Consider the following 18,393-nt stretch of genomic DNA (forward strand, 5'->3'; position numbering starts at 1 on the left):
TCTCAAGTCGAACGCATTTTCAGTAGAACTACTTTTGCAGGGTGCTGCGCATCCTTTTGCCAAACGCCGCGCAGGCGTCGCGCAGTCCCGACAAGGCGCCTTGATGCAAAAACTCTGCTCTGTCTTCTCTTGTTTTACGTCACTTCCCCCTTAGGTCTCTGTATGTTTCGAGCGAAGATGGCGGCCGCGCAGCTAACGGATGAGGACCTTTTCTCGGAGTTACAGCGACTCGGCTTCGCGCCAGGCCCGGTGAACGAGAACACGAGGCCCGTGTATTTGAAAAAACTCAAAAAGCTACGGGAGGAGAATCAGCGGGGAACCAGGTCCGGCAAAACCCGCAACAGCGGAAGCGTCAGTACCAACAGTGGCGGCGGTGGCAACACGGCGGCGGGAGCTGCGGGACCTGGAGCCAGGCCCGCCAGCAATGACGTCACGCACCTGAGCGCAGGCCGGAGCCTCGGCGCTCCGAACGAAAAACGCACGACCGGAGGGAGCAAGTTCGTCTTGGGCTTCAGCTCCGACGAGTCGGACGTCGAAGTCACCCAGAAGAAAGGGGTCCCGCTGCACGGCAGCAGGAGGGACCGAGGTTCCGGACATTCACGTCAGCAGCTACAACAACAACCATCGTCAAGGCCTACGGGAACACCCACCGCTGCGAGCAGGAGTCACGGCGTCGGTAGCAACATTAGCGGCGCCAATCTGGGTTCTCCGGCTGTGCGGAGAGGCGGCTCGGAGTCTCCCTGGAGCTTCCTGGTGGTTCCTCAGACCAAAGAAACGGTGGGAAGGGGCTCGGGAGAGACGGGAGATGAAGACGACTACGACGAGGAGCAAGCAGAGAGGGACATTCAGGCTCTGAACGGTAGCAGGGGATCGTTTACTTTCAACAGCAGTAAACTCGCGGTGGATTACTCCGACTCGGATGAGGAGGAAACGGAAGCAAAAGAAAGGCAGCCTGATCGCCGACTGAGTTCCAGACGGAGTCTGTCTAAATCACCGCCGTCTCCCATTAAAAGTGCCAGGGGGGCGGAGGGTGGCAGCGAAAAGACAGGGGGTGGCGTAATTAAAGCAAATGACCAGGCTGGCGCTAGGAGTCTAGACACCGTGGGAGACGGAGGGGAGGAGGAAGAGGACGCGAGGGAGACCGATCAAGGGGAATCAGTGCTGAGTAGCGCCTTGCGAAACCGCAGCTACAGGGGAAAATCTGGCCTGATCTCCGGCATTATGGGGGAAAGCGCCAGGGAGGGCACCAACTGCAGTCCCTTCACATACAACAACAACCACGTCAGTGGCTCCGGCGGCGGCATCGGCAGCAGGTTCAGTACAGGGACGAAGCCTCAGTTCTGCACTTACGGCGGCTTCTCCGCCACATACCGGTCCAATCACTCGAACCACACCGGCGCGAACAACTCCTACAGCCCGGCGACGCAGCGGCGAAAGCTGGCGGTGCCGGAGGAAGAGCTGCTGCAGCAGTTTAAAAGCGATGCGGTCTCTGCAACAGGCGGCTTCAGCGCGCACTACCTCTCCATGATCCTCCTGACCGCCGCCTGTCTCTTCTTCGTGGTGCTGGGTCTCATGTACTTGCGTATGCGAGGCTCCGGCGCCACGGACCTGGAAGTTGTCGGTAAATATCTGTCCTAGCTATAACCTGATCTCTCAGCTAAAGTGTATGGTGTGAGATGCGCGTTATGAATGTAGATCAGTTTAATTGACTGATCTAAGTAGATAGTCACGTAGCCTGTTTGTGTGTGGTCACCATGGCCGAAAATTTAAAATTCGCATGTGCTTCCCTTGTCAGCAGACCTAAAACTTTTTGAATGGCAGCGGCAAATATGAGTGAGTCCTTCAAGATAAATGAGAAAGACGATCGGTAATTAGGTGAATAACCTCCCACGTCTTTTGTGAAGTGTTCGCTCGAACAATGAATGCGTTTGTGGTTATGCCATTGTGGCAGTTGTTTAAACAGCTTTGATTTGAGGCAGGATATTTGCTGTGTGGTTACTAACCTCTTTTGACTGCACAAAAAGGTGGGGATTGTTACGTTATGATTGTGGCCCCCCCATGAACACTTTAGTGCCACTGTCGGAGTCATTCTCAGGGGCCGACACTACTGTTTCATGGTTATTCGGTAAAAACCGAGGATTGAATGATGTCGTTTAGAGGCAAATAGGGGTGTAGCATTTTAATCTTAGCATGAAATGCATGGTGGCAAAAGATGTCACGTGCTGAATCTAGACAGCTCAGGAGAGACCGCATGTGGTGTGAGGGGGGGCGGGGGGAGCAGGGTATTGATCACTGTCTCTACAGCTGCTTTTCTCACCTGGTGTTCACACACTGTACGGCAGGAAACTGCTCTTCTGGAGTGTGGAGAGGCGCTGTGTGGGTGTGTTTGTGTGTGTGTGTGTCCTGGCGGTGTAATTTGTGTATCTGTGTATCAAAACGGTGGGGAGCTGTGGCATTACCTGGCCCACTTCCCCTGTCTCTCAGGTGTGTCACCGCATACCCCCCCCCCCCCGGAATACCACACTATGCTGGTGTAGGGCTGTGGCGCGGAGGCCGGGTAGGGAGTGACTGAGTGGTTTACCTTTGTGGTTAGCACAACGAATCCAAACCAACAGTGGTGTCTTTTGAAGTCAAAATGTTAGTGCTATCTGATATTCCGTTGCCCCCAGCTGCTCTGATCACGGATGGGGGCTGGGGCTGAGCAGACAGATGAAATGCGCTAAAGCTGTATTGGTGCATTTAATGCATTATTGTCTGCTTTCTGTACTTGAAGACTGGGTTTGTGAGGCACAGATAACGATTGTGCACGTGGTGGGGGGGAAACGAACGCTGAAGTCTGTCCCATTGCGTGCCTGAGATTCCCAGAGCAGCTTTGACTGAGCAGCACATGGCAGACATCTAGGTCACAGACAAGCTAAACCGGACTAATTGTTTCAAACGGTGGGGGCACGTGGCCTCTGACTGAGTGACCAGACAGTCAGTGACAGCTTCGTCGACAGCCCTTTTTCTGTGAATGAGTTGCGCCTTGAACTGGGGCATTTGTGCAAAATTCTGTAGGGTTTAAATGGTTGCCAACTAGGGTGCCTCAACCAGCACACCCCTCTTCATAAGTGTTCGTAGCATTAACTGATCTGCAGAACAAGCATGTCCAACGGAGGTGTTAAGTAAAGAGTAGCAGCAGTGTGTTGTATTGGAAAGGAAGAGGACTTGTAACCAAAATGTCATTGATTTGATTCCCTGCTGTTGTACCTCTGGGCAACATACTTTACCCAAAGTTGCCCCAGTAAATATTTAGCAGTAGAAATGGGTAAATTGTAACCTATGTAAGTCATTCTGCTAAATGACAAAAATGCAATGTAACAGCAGACATAACAGTATTGGAACATTAACACACTTTTGCTCTACTACATTTTTAAGAGTTGTCAGTCACTTAGCAGACAGCCCAAATTCAGGGTGAGTTGCCTTAGACTTCAATCATCTGAAATAACATATAATATTTGGATAATGTTGTACTTCTAAGATGGAAATGTGGTTTAAAAAGAAGGGAAAATGTGTCAAATGTAAGTTGTGTTAGAGAATGGTAAATAGTGGGTAAATTTGTATAGGCCTCTAGTGGCTGTCTCTCAGCCATACTGTAGCCTGTGCATCCATCCCTGGAATATGCTTCCCTCCTCTCTTTGTCCTGGGCAGGGTCAGGATGAGGTGAGTGTACCATAGTCAGACAGTGACTCAAGTGTGAGACAGCAGGCTGGGGCTACACACTCTTCACTCACTCTAGTTTGGCAGAAACACTTTTATTTCCAAAACCCTAATGTCTATGACTGAACCTCTGGACTGGGTGATATCTCATTTTATCTATCTGTGTGTGTGTGTGTGTGTGATAACTAGTTAAGCCATTAAGTGTTGCAGATCAGACAGCTATGGATGCTTATGCTAATGCCCAGATGTTTCTGTTTGTTTGTTTGTTGGCAATACATTTAAAATTGACCACATTCTTGGTCAATTTTAAGCAGATTCATAGCTGTAAGAGGGGTTATAGAATGTGGAGCTGTAAATTATTTTAAAAGAAGGAACAACTGTTTGTTAATAAGAAAACTATTGAGTTAAATCATCTATCCATCTCAAGTGACCCTTGTGGACATCCCAAGTGCCCTTAGAGGTATGAGTACCCCAGTTTGATAGCCCACGCTAAAACTGTTCCCATTTCAGACACTTAAATGTAATATGTGCTTGGCCTCTCTCTCTCTCTTCCAGTTAAGACCCATCCCTTTGGTGAAGAATTTGAGAATGCTTATGTAAGTGTCCTTTCTGTTACAAAGTCAGTGTTTGAGAACCATTTATTCGAATGATATATGTGATGAAGCGTGTTAAGTTTTTAAAAGAATGCCAGATAATTGTTTGTTGTACAAAATTAGTATTATTGTATGATTGTATGATTGTAATCTATAAATGTTAGTTTTATTGAACTCATTTCAAGACATTTGTGTGTATTGGCCTATATGTATGGTATATCACATGACCCTTCACCTTACTGATTTGTTCTTATAGGGTGACAAAGAGAGAGACATTATCCTAAAAGTCCTGCTTCACCTACATGATCATCTGGCCAAGATTGCTGGTAATTTGATTTATTTCACTGGTGGTAGCTAGTTGTGCTTGTAGTTAAGGTTAAATCCTTTTAGTTACAGCACAAAGCTCATTTTGACATTTAAGTTTGATTAACCGTGCACAGAATCATCAATGATAAAAGTATTATCAGATACTACCATTTACACTTTGCTTTACATTAATGTTCACGTTTCTGTAGGTGAGCATGACTGTGGCGATCACAACCATTATCCAAACAGAAGTCTTTCTCTTACCGAAGCATCTGACTATTTAATGGTAGGTCTGTTTTTATTTTTGAAGCTTTTGCATCATGTGAACACAGATTGATTGGCTGTCCCATCTTATCCTTGCAGAAGTGTGCTTTTACTAATTGAAATGACTGTTTGTTCTCTGAACGCTGATCAGTGTTTCATATTAATATTATTGCAACATGAAACTACAGTAGACATGACCTTAGTAATCTTGCTGATGCCATCTTCAGTTGAATAAAAATGTAATGCATAAAACGTATGGACTTCTGAACAGCGTTGCATTGTTGTCAGTATGGACTGTTAGCACCTAACAGTTCCATAGCATTATTATGCATGCCTCTAGAAGCTCCTGCTTGATGGTCTCTTCCCTGCTGATTTTAGCTTCACAGTGCAGACTACAAGGACTTTGTGGCCTCTGCTCTGGAGTGGGTTCACAAAACAGGAGACGATGTCGGAATACGGTAACTCAAACTGAAATAACCTCATTTTTATTGCGAGGGTAACTTCTTGTGTGTTTGACAGGCACATAAATCACATAAACCATAATAAGTATGTTAAAATACAAAGTAAAAGCATTTCCACTTGTGGCATCGCACAAACACAAGATATGCAGATGACCAAAAACCATTTCAGGGTTCAGTTATTTGAGCAGCAGTATGAATGAAAATAGTCTGAAATAGCAGGGGTTGTATCAAGTCTTATACCACTAAAGGCATCCTTAAATCCAGTGGGCCAGATCTTTTGCCAGTCCTTTGCCACGTTTATCATGCCACCTCCACTGTATACACATTCAAGTGAAGATATGCTGCGTAACAGTCCCCTGAATCCCATTTATACAGATGGCCGATCGGTGAAGCTCTACAAGGCCTTGGGATTTGAATTCATGACCGTCAGGTTTAGAGTTCAGTGCCCATCTTGTGTGGCTCCTCTTTTCCTCTGGTATTAATTAGGGGCTTCACACTTCCAGTCTGTGGGTATAAATCCAGTACACTTCAGCTAGTAAAAAGAAGCAACCTTGCTTTGAATGATGTTTTATCTTTTGAAGCCCTGACCTCCTCCACCCTGTTCTGCTGCTGAACGGCTTGTGAAGGGACTGACCGCAGCTGTGTCTGCAGTTCTCTCTGAACAAGTTTTTGTTCCGCCAGTAACGCTGTACGTTGGGTTCACAGGCTGATTGGTGCTGACCCAGAGGAGCCCGTGACACACGTGTCGGAGGTCGCACGCTTGGAGTCCACCCATCCCAAAATGTCTTTCATCTGCCGATTCCGCCGAGCCTTCTTCACAGTCATCCACCGGGTCCTCCTCTTCCTCGCAGGTGAGCTGCAGACTCGGCGCCGATTCAGACAGCCAGAGACCCCCAGAGCCTCCGATGGTCTCCCTATCTGATTTGAGGGATTTTCCTTTGGAAGTACTGCAAATGTAATTAGCGCTGTACCTCTTACTTGAGGGTTCCTTAGAGCCTCTGTTAACTGCAAGCGCGCTCTCCTTTTTTTGAAAGTGGCGATACACACTTGAGAATATTGTACATGACTATCTTGAATCTTTGTGTTGTCTTTGTGTGTCCTGTCACTGAGGCATTAATCTCTCTCCAGGTGTTGGCATAGTGTGGGGGGTACTGTGCTACATGAAATATCGCTGGCGGAAGGAGGAGGAGGAGACCAGACAGATGTACGACATGGTGGAGAGAATCATAGGTACCCGACCGCGTTTGTGTTCTCCATCTGTCCCCTTACCTGCTCTTTTCATCTAGTTCAGAATCCCAGAATGTGGTGAAACGCACAGGCCGTTTATTTGACTGTTCAAATTTCACTGTTGGTGGATCGTTTGAGTACATTTCTTTTTTTAGTGAGGCTTTATGTGTCCCTTATAGCACTTCAGTTCAGTCAACAGCTCTTCACACAGGGAAGCATTCCCAGTTTTCTTCTAGCTCTGGGCCTTGCTTTAGCTTTTTTCTTTTCCCTCTAAGAAAAAAATATTCTGCCTAATGCATTGTGACAATACAATAGCAAATATAAATGAGCTATAACAAATATACTTTGGATGGATTGACTGATTGATTGAACCAGCCTGTTGAACGTTTTGCCACTCCATGTGTCCATCCAGATGTATTGAGGAGTCACAGTGAGGCTTCACAGGAAAATAAAGACCTGCAGCCCTACCTGCCCATCCCTCATGTACGAGACTCACTGGTCCAGCCTCAGGACAGGCAAGTATTCCCGCATACTCATATCAGTACGGGTTTTATAGCTTGTCCCCGCAGGCACCAAATGCTATCCTCTGAAAAATGTTCTGTTGTAAGTAGTCTGTGTTGCAGTTATCACTTAATGTGTACATCTGATCTGTGCTTTAAACGCATGATTTCTGAAAAGTGTATAGGTGGACATACCAAGAAACCACTAAGCCAGTGGTTCTTGCAGAACTGATTTATAAATTCTGAAGCACTGTTTTCTCATTGAACTACCATAAGTGCATTTTAACTGTTACCTCTCTTCAATTGCCTGTGTTTTCTGTCCCACAGGAAGAAGATGAAGAAGGTGTGGGACAGGGCTGTGTCCTTCCTCTCCGCCAACGAGTCTAGGATTCGGACAGAGACTCAGAGGATCGGAGGTGCAGACTTCCTGGTTTGGAGGTGGATCCAGCCCTCATTAAGCTGTGACCCAATATCCAGCATTCCGTCCAAAGTGTGGCAGGGAAAAGGTAACGCTCACCTTACATTGGTCATCTGGGAGCATTTAAGTGAATAAGTTAGCCATTGACGCCAGGGTTGTCAATGTTGAGTCAAACTGGAAAGATTATGGTTGAGCAGCTCAAACCTGATCCGGAAAATTTTTTTTCCAGCATTGGGTTTTGCCACCTGATTCAAGATGTTATTATCTTAATTAAAATATTTGCCATTTCGAGTTCAGAGAATGATTGGTTATTGGTGGGGGCTGCCCGGATAGCAGTCCGCCAAGAAAACGGTGATACACGTGTAAAAAGCCTAAGGTCAGGGCAGCTTGTTGAACTGTGGTCATTGCTCTTTCAGCATTCCCGCTCGACAGGAGAAACTCTCCACCCAACAGTCTGACACCATGCTTGAAAATACGAAACATGTTTGACCCTGTAATGTGAGTATATCACCTAATTTCATAGAAGCCTTAAAATGTGATTTTTTTTTCTTACTTTTATTTAGTTTTTAGATCCATTTTGATAAGCCGTATAGGGCAGTACTTTGTCCAAGATATGAGCAGTCTCCCTTCCCTCTCCTCAGGGAAGTGGGAGAGAACTGGCACTTGGCCATCCATGAAGCCATCCTGGAGAAGTGCAGTGACAACGATGGAATCGTCCACATCGCCGTTGACAAGAACTCCCGGGAGGTGGGTTGCCGCTGCTTAGACCGGTACACTGTCTGAAGGTTGAGGCTTGGATCACTTCAGTGCGTGCTCAGCATTCTGTAACCTCTCTGCCTACCTCAGCCAACACCTTCAACTCAGGACCTGTGTCTGCCTCCCAAATATACTTGCCTGTATAAATATCCAAATGTATGTCCCCTAAATAAAACTGCCTTCCTTTTTCAACAATGGCTTCTCTTCCTTGAAATGACTTGTCTAGCAGTTTGTAACTCCGGAGTCAGAGGTACAAACTGTACATTCAACTCTCTTCTGTTCATTCCTTTAACCTGCTTTTTCAGGTTATTCGTTCTATCTTATGCCACATGCTTTACTCGTAATACTGTTGTCTTTTTTCTACTTAATTTCATCTCTGTCATCATTTCTTATTTCTATAATGTGCTCAGAAATGCTGTATGGAAGTGTAATTTTAAGGGAAATGTATTTTTGTTTTTGCATTGAAATGCTGTATTTTGAAGGGACATTCCTTGGATGTGTGGAGCGATCGATTGAGTATCATCCATGCAGAGCCTGAACCCTTCCTCCTTCCTCCCTCTCTCCACAGGGCTGTGTCTATGTGAAGTGTCTGTCTGCAGAGCACTCTGGGAAGGCCTTCAAGGCACTCCATGGCTCCTGGTTTGATGGTAAGCCTTTCACTGGGGTTGCACTATAGTACTCTAGCAATGAGTTGTGCTACAGAAATAACTTTCACAGTTATCATCAGTAATAGTATTTTGTTTTTTAACTCTATTTAGATAGATAGGCATCATAGGCATGAGGAGTGGACTATTCACTAGTCCACTCCTCATGTCTCATCCGGTTACATTACTCTCTGTATGAAATTTTGTGAAATTGGTAGTTTGTAGACAAGGAGGTAGATGCAGTAGGATACATTTCTGTCTCCCCATTGGCTGCTTCCCATCATGAGTTAAAGAATTCCTCACTTTTGCAGTTCAGTTCCAAAAGCCCTGTTGTCTGGTAGTGTTGATCCAACAGGCCATCCTTTCCCTGCAGGCAAGCTGGTGACGGTGAAGTACCTGCGACTGGACCGGTACCACCAGCGCTTTCCCCAGGCCCTGGGCTGCAACGCTCCCCTGAAGCCCTCCAGCAAACACATGAACACCATGGCGCACCTGCGGCACCGCGGCAGCGCAGGCAACTCTTCGGGCTTCTCTTGAGAAGGACCCCTGCCGCACACCCTCCGCTGCACCCCTCCTCCGGGGGTGAGGGTGCCCTCCCTCACCCCTCTCTTCACGTGACCCTTCTCTCGCAGGAAGTGCAAGGGCTTTTCGGGCTGTCCGCGCGTACCAGGGAGAGAGCGTGAACCCGTGGGTGGCAGCTGAAGGCGCCCTTCCCGTTGTTTTATGTAAAGCAGAACAGAGGGGAACTTGAAGACCCCTTCACATACGGGGCTGTGGAGGAGCTTTGCCTGAGAGGACTTGAGAGTCCCGGGTCTTCACTGGTGCAATGGACATCTTTTGTTTTTCTTTGCATTACAACCCTTTGCTTATGGATTAACAAGTAAACAACAGGCTTCCAGTTCTGTCATTATATGTTCAAGGAAACATGAAAGAAACCGCAGCTTTTTTTCCTTCACTGGCAAAGACCCAAGTTTAAGCAAATTGTCAGCCTCCACATTGAGTAGCTGCATGTGATGGTTAATGTTTTCCCTGAGCTAAGTTTTGAATTGTAACATGATGTGGGTATTTATTTCTTACAGAAGAGGTGATATAATTCCATTTTGTAGCTTCAGCCACGTAAAGAGAGGCATGCACAAACACTTAGACAGGGTGCTGTATATACGAATCTGTGGTGGTGGCGATCGATTTGTTGCATTGTCTTTAAAGGCAAATCATAAGCTTTCACTTCCTCACCAGTGAGTTGCCATGCTTACTGATCTATATTCAGAGGGCAAAGCATTGTGGGAATTTCTGGAGTAAACCACTCACAAGGCACGTGAATGGGCAGTTTTGTTAGCGTTTAACGGTCTGATGATTAAAGGCGTTAGAAACCGCATGTAGGCTTGAAAACGAGCAGGTGGGCTCTTGTTCCATTATCCCATTCGTAAACCTTGTTTTGAAGGAATTTTCCCACTTCTCTGACCCTTTTACTTTTTTTATTCCAGTATATTCCAACGCACTGTCCATTTTTATTATCCACGTTAATAATCATCAGAGCTTTGAACTGGTACATATGATCAGTTGCACACCTTTGCAGGGTATGTGGCGTCTTTTTCCCATAAACGTCAGAATTTCTGTGAGTTCTGTGGTTTGTGTGTCTTTCGTCAGTCACCTTTGAAAGAACAACCTTTTCACCTCATGATCACTCATTGAAGAAGATGTGTGTTCTGTTTCTCTACTTGAGTAACGCATGTCTGAGTGTAACTGATAACTTCCAAAGCAGGACATGTTAGGTTTGAACTAACTTGTGAGGCCTAGATTCCCTCATCTTATCCTGTTATACTGGGACGGGACTGACCATTTTGGAATATATTTTGACAGTCAGTGGTGCTTTATGTCGAGCTGTGTTCATGTCCATTTGTAATGTTTTGTTTTCCTCAGATTCATAAAAGAATGAAAACTGTTTACCAGAACTTAGATGTTGAGGGTGGGAGTGGGGGGGTGGGGTGGTATTATGACAAATAAGCTAATGTGTGTGTGTTTTTTAAAGTACAATTCCAAGTATTTTTCCGTATGGAGTTTCAGTTGTAACTGAGTAATTGCTAGTGATTTTGAGAACTTTGAGGTAGGTCCTGAGTATTCATCAAATAAGTTTAAAGTCACAGGAACCCTACTCTTTTTTTTTTCTTGAAAATCAGTATAGTTCATTTCCAGGTGCAGTATTTTGCAGCACGAAGTTGTACAAACAATGCACATTTTAAATACCGGAAACCTGATTGCATATTGCCCCTACAACAGATAACCTTATTGTGCCTTAACCTAGTGCTTTTTTTGTATTTCTGAAACCGCATTTGAGAATGTATTGGAGTTTATAAAGTGTCGGAAAGGTATAAACTTTTAGTCTGTTGTATCAATTGCACAGAGCTGATGTTATGTAAAGAAAAATAAAATTCAAGCCAGGACTGTGTTTTTTTTTTTCCCTGTATTTTGTGTGCACCATGGTAATGTTTGTATTTTTGTAAATCTCAGCCTGACTGGTGTGCTGGGGTTTTTCCTCCATTTTTATGATGCATTGCAGGGTGAATGTGAAATGTGAGCCCACGTGGCGCTTCTCCAAGGTGGCACTTTTCATATGCACCCTTTGTTTTTCCTTTCCCTCCAGTCTTGTTTTATTTAAACACTGTACATTTATAGAATTGTAACTAGCCATTATGCAGCCTCTTTCCCATTACACCATTTTAAGTCTGAAAGCCAGATGGGGGAAGGGGTACAGTATACGGACATTTTAAAAGTTCTGATGTTTTAATGTAATTTGTCGTTTGTCTTGTAAAAGCAACTCTAATTAAAGGTTTATTAGGGTTTTTTTTTTTTATAACTGTGAGTCATGACTTAACTCTTAGCAGGGGAACTCAACCACTGCTGTTTTTCTCAAACTCTGCAACTCAGGTGAGGATACATTTAGTACGTTTGAAGCCTTTGTATTTGAAGCTGCCTCAGGGTTGTAAAAATGCATTAAAATTTTAATTTTTATTAAAAATACAAATGGTATAACATAAACTGGTTTTAAAAATGAGAAGCATTAGTCTGATGCCATCAGTCCTTATAAAGCAGACACATTTTCTAAAAAAAAGTTTGGCATTTACAATTAAACTCCATTAAGCTGAAATGCGTCACAAATAAACCTCAGCGATGGCTGGGTAGCATTTCCCCAAACAACTGGCCGCAGACAGACGCTGGATCAGTTTAGATGGCTCAGGGAGTTGGAAATTATCCAAGTCTGTGCACAATAGAGCAGCTTGATGTGCAAGTGCCCTCCCGTGTGCAGAACACCGGGATTGCTGCTATTCACGCTGCCTGCACGCATTTCCCACAATGCACGGGTCCTAACGCGCAGTGATGCCAACTGAAAACAAACAGGGCAGATACTCGAACCACCCGCCGTGATCTGTTCGCTTTATCCCCAGTGTTACGGTCCTATTGCATCTGCTGTCTGGTAGGTGCGCACAATAGCTAGATGTACATAATAACCGCTAAACTATCACCGTTGAGATGTTGTAATTTAGCTAGCTGATGTCAATTAACGTTTTTGGTGCCTTCGCACACAAACATGCTGTCCTTCAATGCTAGCTGGCTATCTATCTTGCTCAGTTACTTACACAATAAAGGTGCAAAGAATGACAATGAAATGAGTCGCTGATGCATTACAGTAAATTGATACAACGTTGAATAGCTATCATTTAGATTAGCCAGTGTGACACTTTAGCGGGCTGTATTTTCAGATCAGATCAGTGAAGCTAGTAACTGTTAGCTTACGCTACCTGTATCGAACTTCCGGCAAAAAACTTCCGGCGAATTTTCCCCACTTTTTGTCAAAATAAAAGCAATGGGATAATGTCATAGGTTTTTAGTCATGACAGAACGAATAATGGCATGATAAGCATACGCTGTTATTTAAGCATATCGTAAGCCTTATGTCAGATTAACACTACCTGCAAGGGTCTGTGTGGCACCGAGTCTGAACAGCAATGATTTTTTTTTTTTTTACATTGTCAACTATATAGTATACCACAGTGTGACTCTACTACTTATTGCAGTGATAGGGAAAACGAACCTTTTCGGTGCCTTTCGATGACCATTTGATTCAATAGTTTCAAGAGATCCACTGTGTAGAGACACTCGACCCTTCAGCATCACAGTGCCACCTACTGGTAGATGGAAGTCAGAGCAACCAGGACGCGTGTTGTAAACATGCTGAATGTCATACCTCAGTCATCTGAGACGTAGACCACGTCTCAAAATGCAATCTTTACTATTGTAGAGAGATGACGTTAATATGTGATTAGATATATTTGTGCTTCTTGCAAAACATTGGATAACAGCTAAGGTAGAGTGCGGACACTCAGCACCAAGTGAAACTGTACCCCTCTTCTCTTTTGCTCAGATCCCTTGCTTTGGGAGAGATGGCTGCCCTCCTCGGACGCATGGGCTGCGTGGCCCTGCAGCTGGTGGTGAGGCAGGGTGGCGTGACCCAGAGGGCCCCAGCGCTGCATTTCAGTATGTCTGCAGCTGCTCTAGGTACAGCAACCGCCTCAGGTTTCGTTTGCTGGGGCGGTGAAGAGTTGCCGCTGAAACTATGGTGGCAAATGGGAGGTTGTGGGGGGGGGGGGGGGGGGTGGTTTTGACACGGTGCAGTTTAATTACAGTGTATGCTGTCTTCAACGTAAGTTACAGTTCGGACTGTTATAAAAATGGTTATTACAGCTTTTTACAGAATTGCCCTCAGAATTTTTATCAGTTGAAGTGACATGCAGTAATAACATTTCATGTTGTGCAGTAAATGAAAATAAAAATGTTGATAAAATTCATTAACTATGTTCAGGACACAGTAACTGGCAGTTAGGTTGAATACAGGCTTTACTTTAATATTCACAGAAACAACATCCAGTGCTACAGCTGTTTAAATAGGCATTTGACAGATAGCTATGTTTTGCATTCTGAGCATATGACAGTTTTAATCAGAGTGCATTCATGGCTTGAATTAAATGGGCTTCATATTAAGTGTGGAGACACTTCCTCCCAGTTAACTCCTGTCATCTGTCTATCCACATTATCAGCCTGTTACAGCAGTTGTCATAATCCAGCTGCCATACATGTATGATATTAAGAATATTGTTTTACAAACCTTAAACAAGAGCAGGTTTACTGTTTCCAAAATAGGTCAAGATTGTCTGTTTATTTTTCAGATTGGCACAATACCATGAGTTTAATCATCAAAAAAGCCTTGGAAAAGAAATATAGTGTTTGTCTAAATATATGGCTTCAAATTAAGGACAAAGTGGATTTCAGTTATATTGAATCTGGACCTCAATTAACAGCAGTACTATTAGTTTCAACCAGTAGGTGGAGCTATATGTCTGATTCTCTGTGAGAGGGAAATAATGTGAGAATATGCTAGAGAACATGCAAAAAAAACAGTAAAAACAAATCCCTGGAATGACATAGAGCTAGAGGATGATTGTGGGCAAGCATTCGTGAATAATTGAATTCAGAAAAGTCCATAATTTGGCACATTTACATATATAAAGTGAGGGGATTATAACGAACACACCTCTCTTACAGCTATGAAACAATGTAGATCTGAGATCCAAATGGCAAAATGTATTGTAGAGGGAAAGCATCACTAATTTGCAGTTTGTCCTGCGGTGAGCCAAAACTATAAAAATTTGTAGGATATGAGACCAGAGATATTCCTGCAGAATTTGTGCAGTGAGTATACTTTAGTTGCTCTCTTGAGGGACTAAACCAATAGAGAAACCACAAGCCAGAATCTTTCCCTCCCAGGGAGAATAACTGGGTACTGCAGTATCCGTAGAGGTAGAACTCTATTACACACCTAAACTTCTCTAACTTCATGCACGGGAAGAAATAAGTGAGTCCATGTGGAATGCAGGGAAAGCCACAGAGAGCATGTTATTCTAGCCACGCTTCTCCCTCCCCTCTCCCATTTTCCAGCTGCCAGTGGCAATAAAAACAGCTTCCCAGTGGTGTTCCCCCAACAGGAGCTGAGAAAACGCCTCACTCCAATGCAGTACCACGTCACCCAGGAGAGGGGCACTGAAAGGTAGGCTTCAGGGCCTAAAGGGACCTCTTTACCAGACACTCTGAAAGATGACCACATATTATCCCTTTATTTATTTATTTTTTTTTGTAACTCTCAGTAAATATCCAGCTGTATAATCCAGCTGTATAAATGGATAACGTTGCAAAGAACTGTAACCTATGTAAGTCGCTTTGGATAAAAGCATCTGCCAAATGAATAAATGTAAATGTAAATGTAAAGCCAGTGTAAGAGGTGCTAGCTGCTAATCGCTGGCACCCACTGGCCCTGTGAACCTGTCCGTTCAGCCCTCCCCGTGTATCCGGCCTCACCACTGACCCCTCCCTGCACAGGGCCTTCACAGGAGAGTTCGCGGACCATAAGGAAAAGGGGACGTACACCTGTGTCGTCTGTGACACGCCCCTGTTCCAGTGAGTCAGCAGCCGCTCACACGAATGAAGTACATGTGAGTGAGGCCAGGCCCTTTCTGGTCAGACAAAAGACGGCCAGTCTCAATCTCTGTGGCACAATGAATGGCATGTCTGGTTTTATGTAATTTGCAACGGCTTTTAGTTTTGAGTGTGTTAGGTTTTTTTTTTTTTTTGATCTGTTTTCATGATGTAATCTGATGTGCTTTTGTTACTGCTACTTGTCTTGTACAGTATATACAAGAGGAATCGCATATGTTGTTTTAATTCATGACTCTTCTTAAAGACCAGATAACCTTTTGTATTTTGCAGAGCTGCACGCATTTTGAGAACTGATGTTTTTAGGACAGTTTTATGTATACAGTTAGTAATTGTATTGACCTTCGGTATTGTGAATCCACAGTAATATTTGTGTTTTTCCTATTTTAGGTCTGATACAAAATTTGACTCTGGTTCAGGTATGTCTTCTCTTACATGTTAAACCCAAAACCTAGACATGTTCGAGCTTGCATCTTACCAACACCGAGGATGGTCAAACACAATACATAGTTAACTAATCTTAACATGGTCCTTTAGACTGTGGTCCTGTCTTTCTCTTGTATGAAATGTACTCGTGCACTGCACACATACAGGGTTCTTCAGTCTAGATGGTAACCAATCAGCATTGAAGAAAAGGGCACCTAAATGGCTCCCACTCTGCCCACATTGACAGACGCCTCCTGATTGAGCTGCTTGCCCTCCACTCACCTTGGCTACAGGAAGGGTTACCCTAGACCGTGAGGTCCCACAACTGGCGGGTGTTAAATGGTTCTTACACCCATAATGTGTCACACCCTCTCCCAACTCTCCACTTTAAGCATTTAGTCTTTCAAGATGGCCTCCTAATCTTGGCAAAATCAACATGGAACTCTTGAACTTAAAAGGTTTGAGCAGAAAGGGAGTGAAAGAGACTGTCACTTTTTAAACAAGTCTTTAATCTACTTTCAGATATTACTGTCTGCATTAATCCTGTTGAGTGGTGTGGTAGGTATATGTGTTGAAGTAGCTTGACCTGTGGTGAAGGTATGTTTTTTTTCTGTGGTGTTTTTAATGGAAATGAATTTGTTTCATGCTATAGGATGGCCCTCCTTCTTTGACCTCGTCAAAGAGGAGTCTGTCACTGTGACGGATGACTTCTCCTACGGCATGCACCGACTCGAGACCAGCTGCAGTCGGGTATGCCTCAGCCTCCCCCCAAAAAAAAATCAGAATCTCACACATTTTGTGTTATGTATGAATTATTTACCAAACATTAATGACTTGCAGTGTGGATCCCATCTGGGACACCTCTTCGATGACGGTCCTCCCCCAACAGGAAAGCGCTACTGCATCAACTCTGCCTCCCTGGCCTTCCACAAGCAGGGGGCAGCGGGGGGTACCAAAGGGGGGAGGGCTGGGTGAGGACATCTCAATGAAAGGGGGGGGGGGGGTGCAGTGAGAGCCACTCCCACTGCTAAGACTGAGCTCTGAGCTGTGTCTGTAGAGACACTTCAGGCCCACACGTGGTTGTGATGTGGCATGCCAAGTTTGACTTTGTCTCATCCACATCCAAAATTAATACTGGTGCCACCAGCATTTAAGTAACCCAGTTCAAATTTTATGTGGGCTTAAATCCCCCAATTCAGATATCCCCAGGGCTTATATATACCATGACCCAGGCACAAGCACTTCCAGCTATAATCCCCTGGCAAATTTTCCACAACCAAGACACCTTGTTTAGCACATGTGGCCCTCAGAGAAAAGACTTCAGTTCAGATCATCCTGAGACCACATAACTGCAACCTAAATATTCCCAGACTGCCCAAATGCTTCAGCCTAGATCAAATCACATGTGTAATGGCAAGACCAAGAATAATTGTGTTCTTTCATGAATTGCAACTAGTTGAAAAGCATTTTTTCATACAATAATACAGTTACATATTTTTAAAGTATGTATTATAAGATGTATATTGACAAACATTCTTTCAAATAAAATGGAACAGATGTGCAAGTGTTTAGTCAAAAAAAATGGAACCTGTTTTTGCCTCTCTTTTCTTCTTGCCTTTTGCTATTAATTGTTTCATTGCTAGACAGCTATATCATGTACTGTCGTGTTCCTCCAACACACATACGGCCTTTCCCCCCAAGTTACTCATTGTATTGAATTCATGATCCACAATGATATGGCTGGGGATTGGGCCTGCCATAACCAAAGCATGCGTTGCCGCTGCCCTTGGCCACTTAGACACTTGTTTTGTAGCTGTTTGGTCATGTACACAAGAAACATTTCCGATTTCCTGGATCTGGATCTCTGACAAACTTAGCCCGCTGTATTTATATTCTTTAGAAAGCTCTCATTGTATTACATTACTGTTAGCAGATGCTCTTATCCAGAGTGACTTACATAGGTGACAGTCATACATATTATCCATGTATAAAGCTGGCTATTTACTGAGGCAATTTTGGGTCAGGTACCTTGCCCAAGAGTACAATGGCAGTGGGGAATTGAACTGGCAACCATTCGATTACAAGCCCAACTCAGTACCACTACGCCACATTGCAGACTGATCTCAGCGCACACACTTTCTCAGAGAGCTTGTTGAGCGTATGCAGGCACCCTCACGACGGACCTCCCCTGACTCGTTTTAGCACAGCAGCAGAAGTACACTCATCCCTTCCTGATCACTACCCATGTGCCTCCTCAGGGAGCTGGGATTCACACACAAACTCCTCCCATCCCGTGCTGGCGTTTTCTGCGGCATGCGCTCTCTCAGGAGTTTCCCTGTTTGAAAACATCCGGGCCGGCCTGCTTTATGAGTGTGGGAAAATCCCTGGTGCCCCAGTGGCCAAGGGTATCTGGCAGCTCAAGGTCCTGCCAAGAGTGTTAGCATGTCGAGTGTGTTTAGGCTGCAGAGGGCAGCTTTCTCAGAGTGGAGTGTTTGGCAGATGTGATTTCTCAAGACCGCTTTCTGCAGAGAAACATGCACTCTAAGCAAGGATCAC

The 18,393-nt window shown here is 44.6% G+C and overlaps 2 protein-coding genes across 2 annotated transcripts; both read left to right on the forward strand.

The window, feature by feature from the left end:
- The first annotated feature begins 124 nt into the window (after nt 1–124).
- On the forward strand, nt 125–10,729 carry LOC118770608 (inner nuclear membrane protein Man1-like). The gene is made up of 13 exons (XM_036518370.1): nt 125–1,621; nt 4,255–4,295; nt 4,549–4,618; nt 4,808–4,884; nt 5,241–5,320; nt 6,029–6,174; nt 6,452–6,553; nt 6,963–7,065; nt 7,378–7,556; nt 7,885–7,966; nt 8,110–8,215; nt 8,793–8,871; nt 9,242–10,729. Exons 1-13 carry the CDS (start codon nt 163–165, stop codon nt 9,403–9,405), a joined length of 2,688 nt encoding a protein of 895 aa, XP_036374263.1. The 5' UTR covers nt 125–162; the 3' UTR covers nt 9,406–10,729.
- Nucleotides 10,730–12,236: 1,507 nt separating this feature from the next.
- On the forward strand, nt 12,237–16,830 carry LOC118770453 (methionine-R-sulfoxide reductase B3-like). The gene is made up of 7 exons (XM_036518120.1): nt 12,237–12,340; nt 13,289–13,422; nt 14,860–14,968; nt 15,298–15,375; nt 15,802–15,830; nt 16,490–16,587; nt 16,678–16,830. Exons 2-7 carry the CDS (start codon nt 13,308–13,310, stop codon nt 16,810–16,812), a joined length of 564 nt encoding a protein of 187 aa, XP_036374013.1. The 5' UTR covers nt 12,237–12,340; nt 13,289–13,307; the 3' UTR covers nt 16,813–16,830.
- The last annotated feature ends 1,563 nt before the right edge of the window (nt 16,831–18,393 follow it).

This window comes from Megalops cyprinoides, chromosome 23 (assembly GCF_013368585.1).
Source record: "Megalops cyprinoides isolate fMegCyp1 chromosome 23, fMegCyp1.pri, whole genome shotgun sequence".
Classification (NCBI taxonomy): Eukaryota; Metazoa; Chordata; class Actinopteri; order Elopiformes; family Megalopidae; genus Megalops; species Megalops cyprinoides.

Excerpts from the sequence above, each read along its gene's own strand:
- LOC118770608 (XM_036518370.1), top strand. The coding sequence starts at position 163 with ATGTTTCGAGCGAAGATGGCGGCCGCGCAGCTAACGGATGAGGACCTT. Across the intron at positions 7,066-7,377 it reads CTGGTCCAGCCTCAGGACAG|GAAGAAGATGAAGAAGGTGT; the intron begins GCAAGTATTCCC and ends TCTGTCCCACAG. Across the intron at positions 7,557-7,884 it reads CAAAGTGTGGCAGGGAAAAG|CATTCCCGCTCGACAGGAGA; the intron begins GTAACGCTCACC and ends TTGCTCTTTCAG.
- LOC118770453 (XM_036518120.1), top strand. The coding sequence starts at position 13,308 with ATGGCTGCCCTCCTCGGACGCATGGGCTGCGTGGCCCTGCAGCTGGTG. Across the intron at positions 13,423-14,859 it reads TATGTCTGCAGCTGCTCTAG|CTGCCAGTGGCAATAAAAAC; the intron begins GTACAGCAACCG and ends CCCATTTTCCAG. Across the intron at positions 15,376-15,801 it reads TGTGACACGCCCCTGTTCCA|GTCTGATACAAAATTTGACT; the intron begins GTGAGTCAGCAG and ends TTCCTATTTTAG.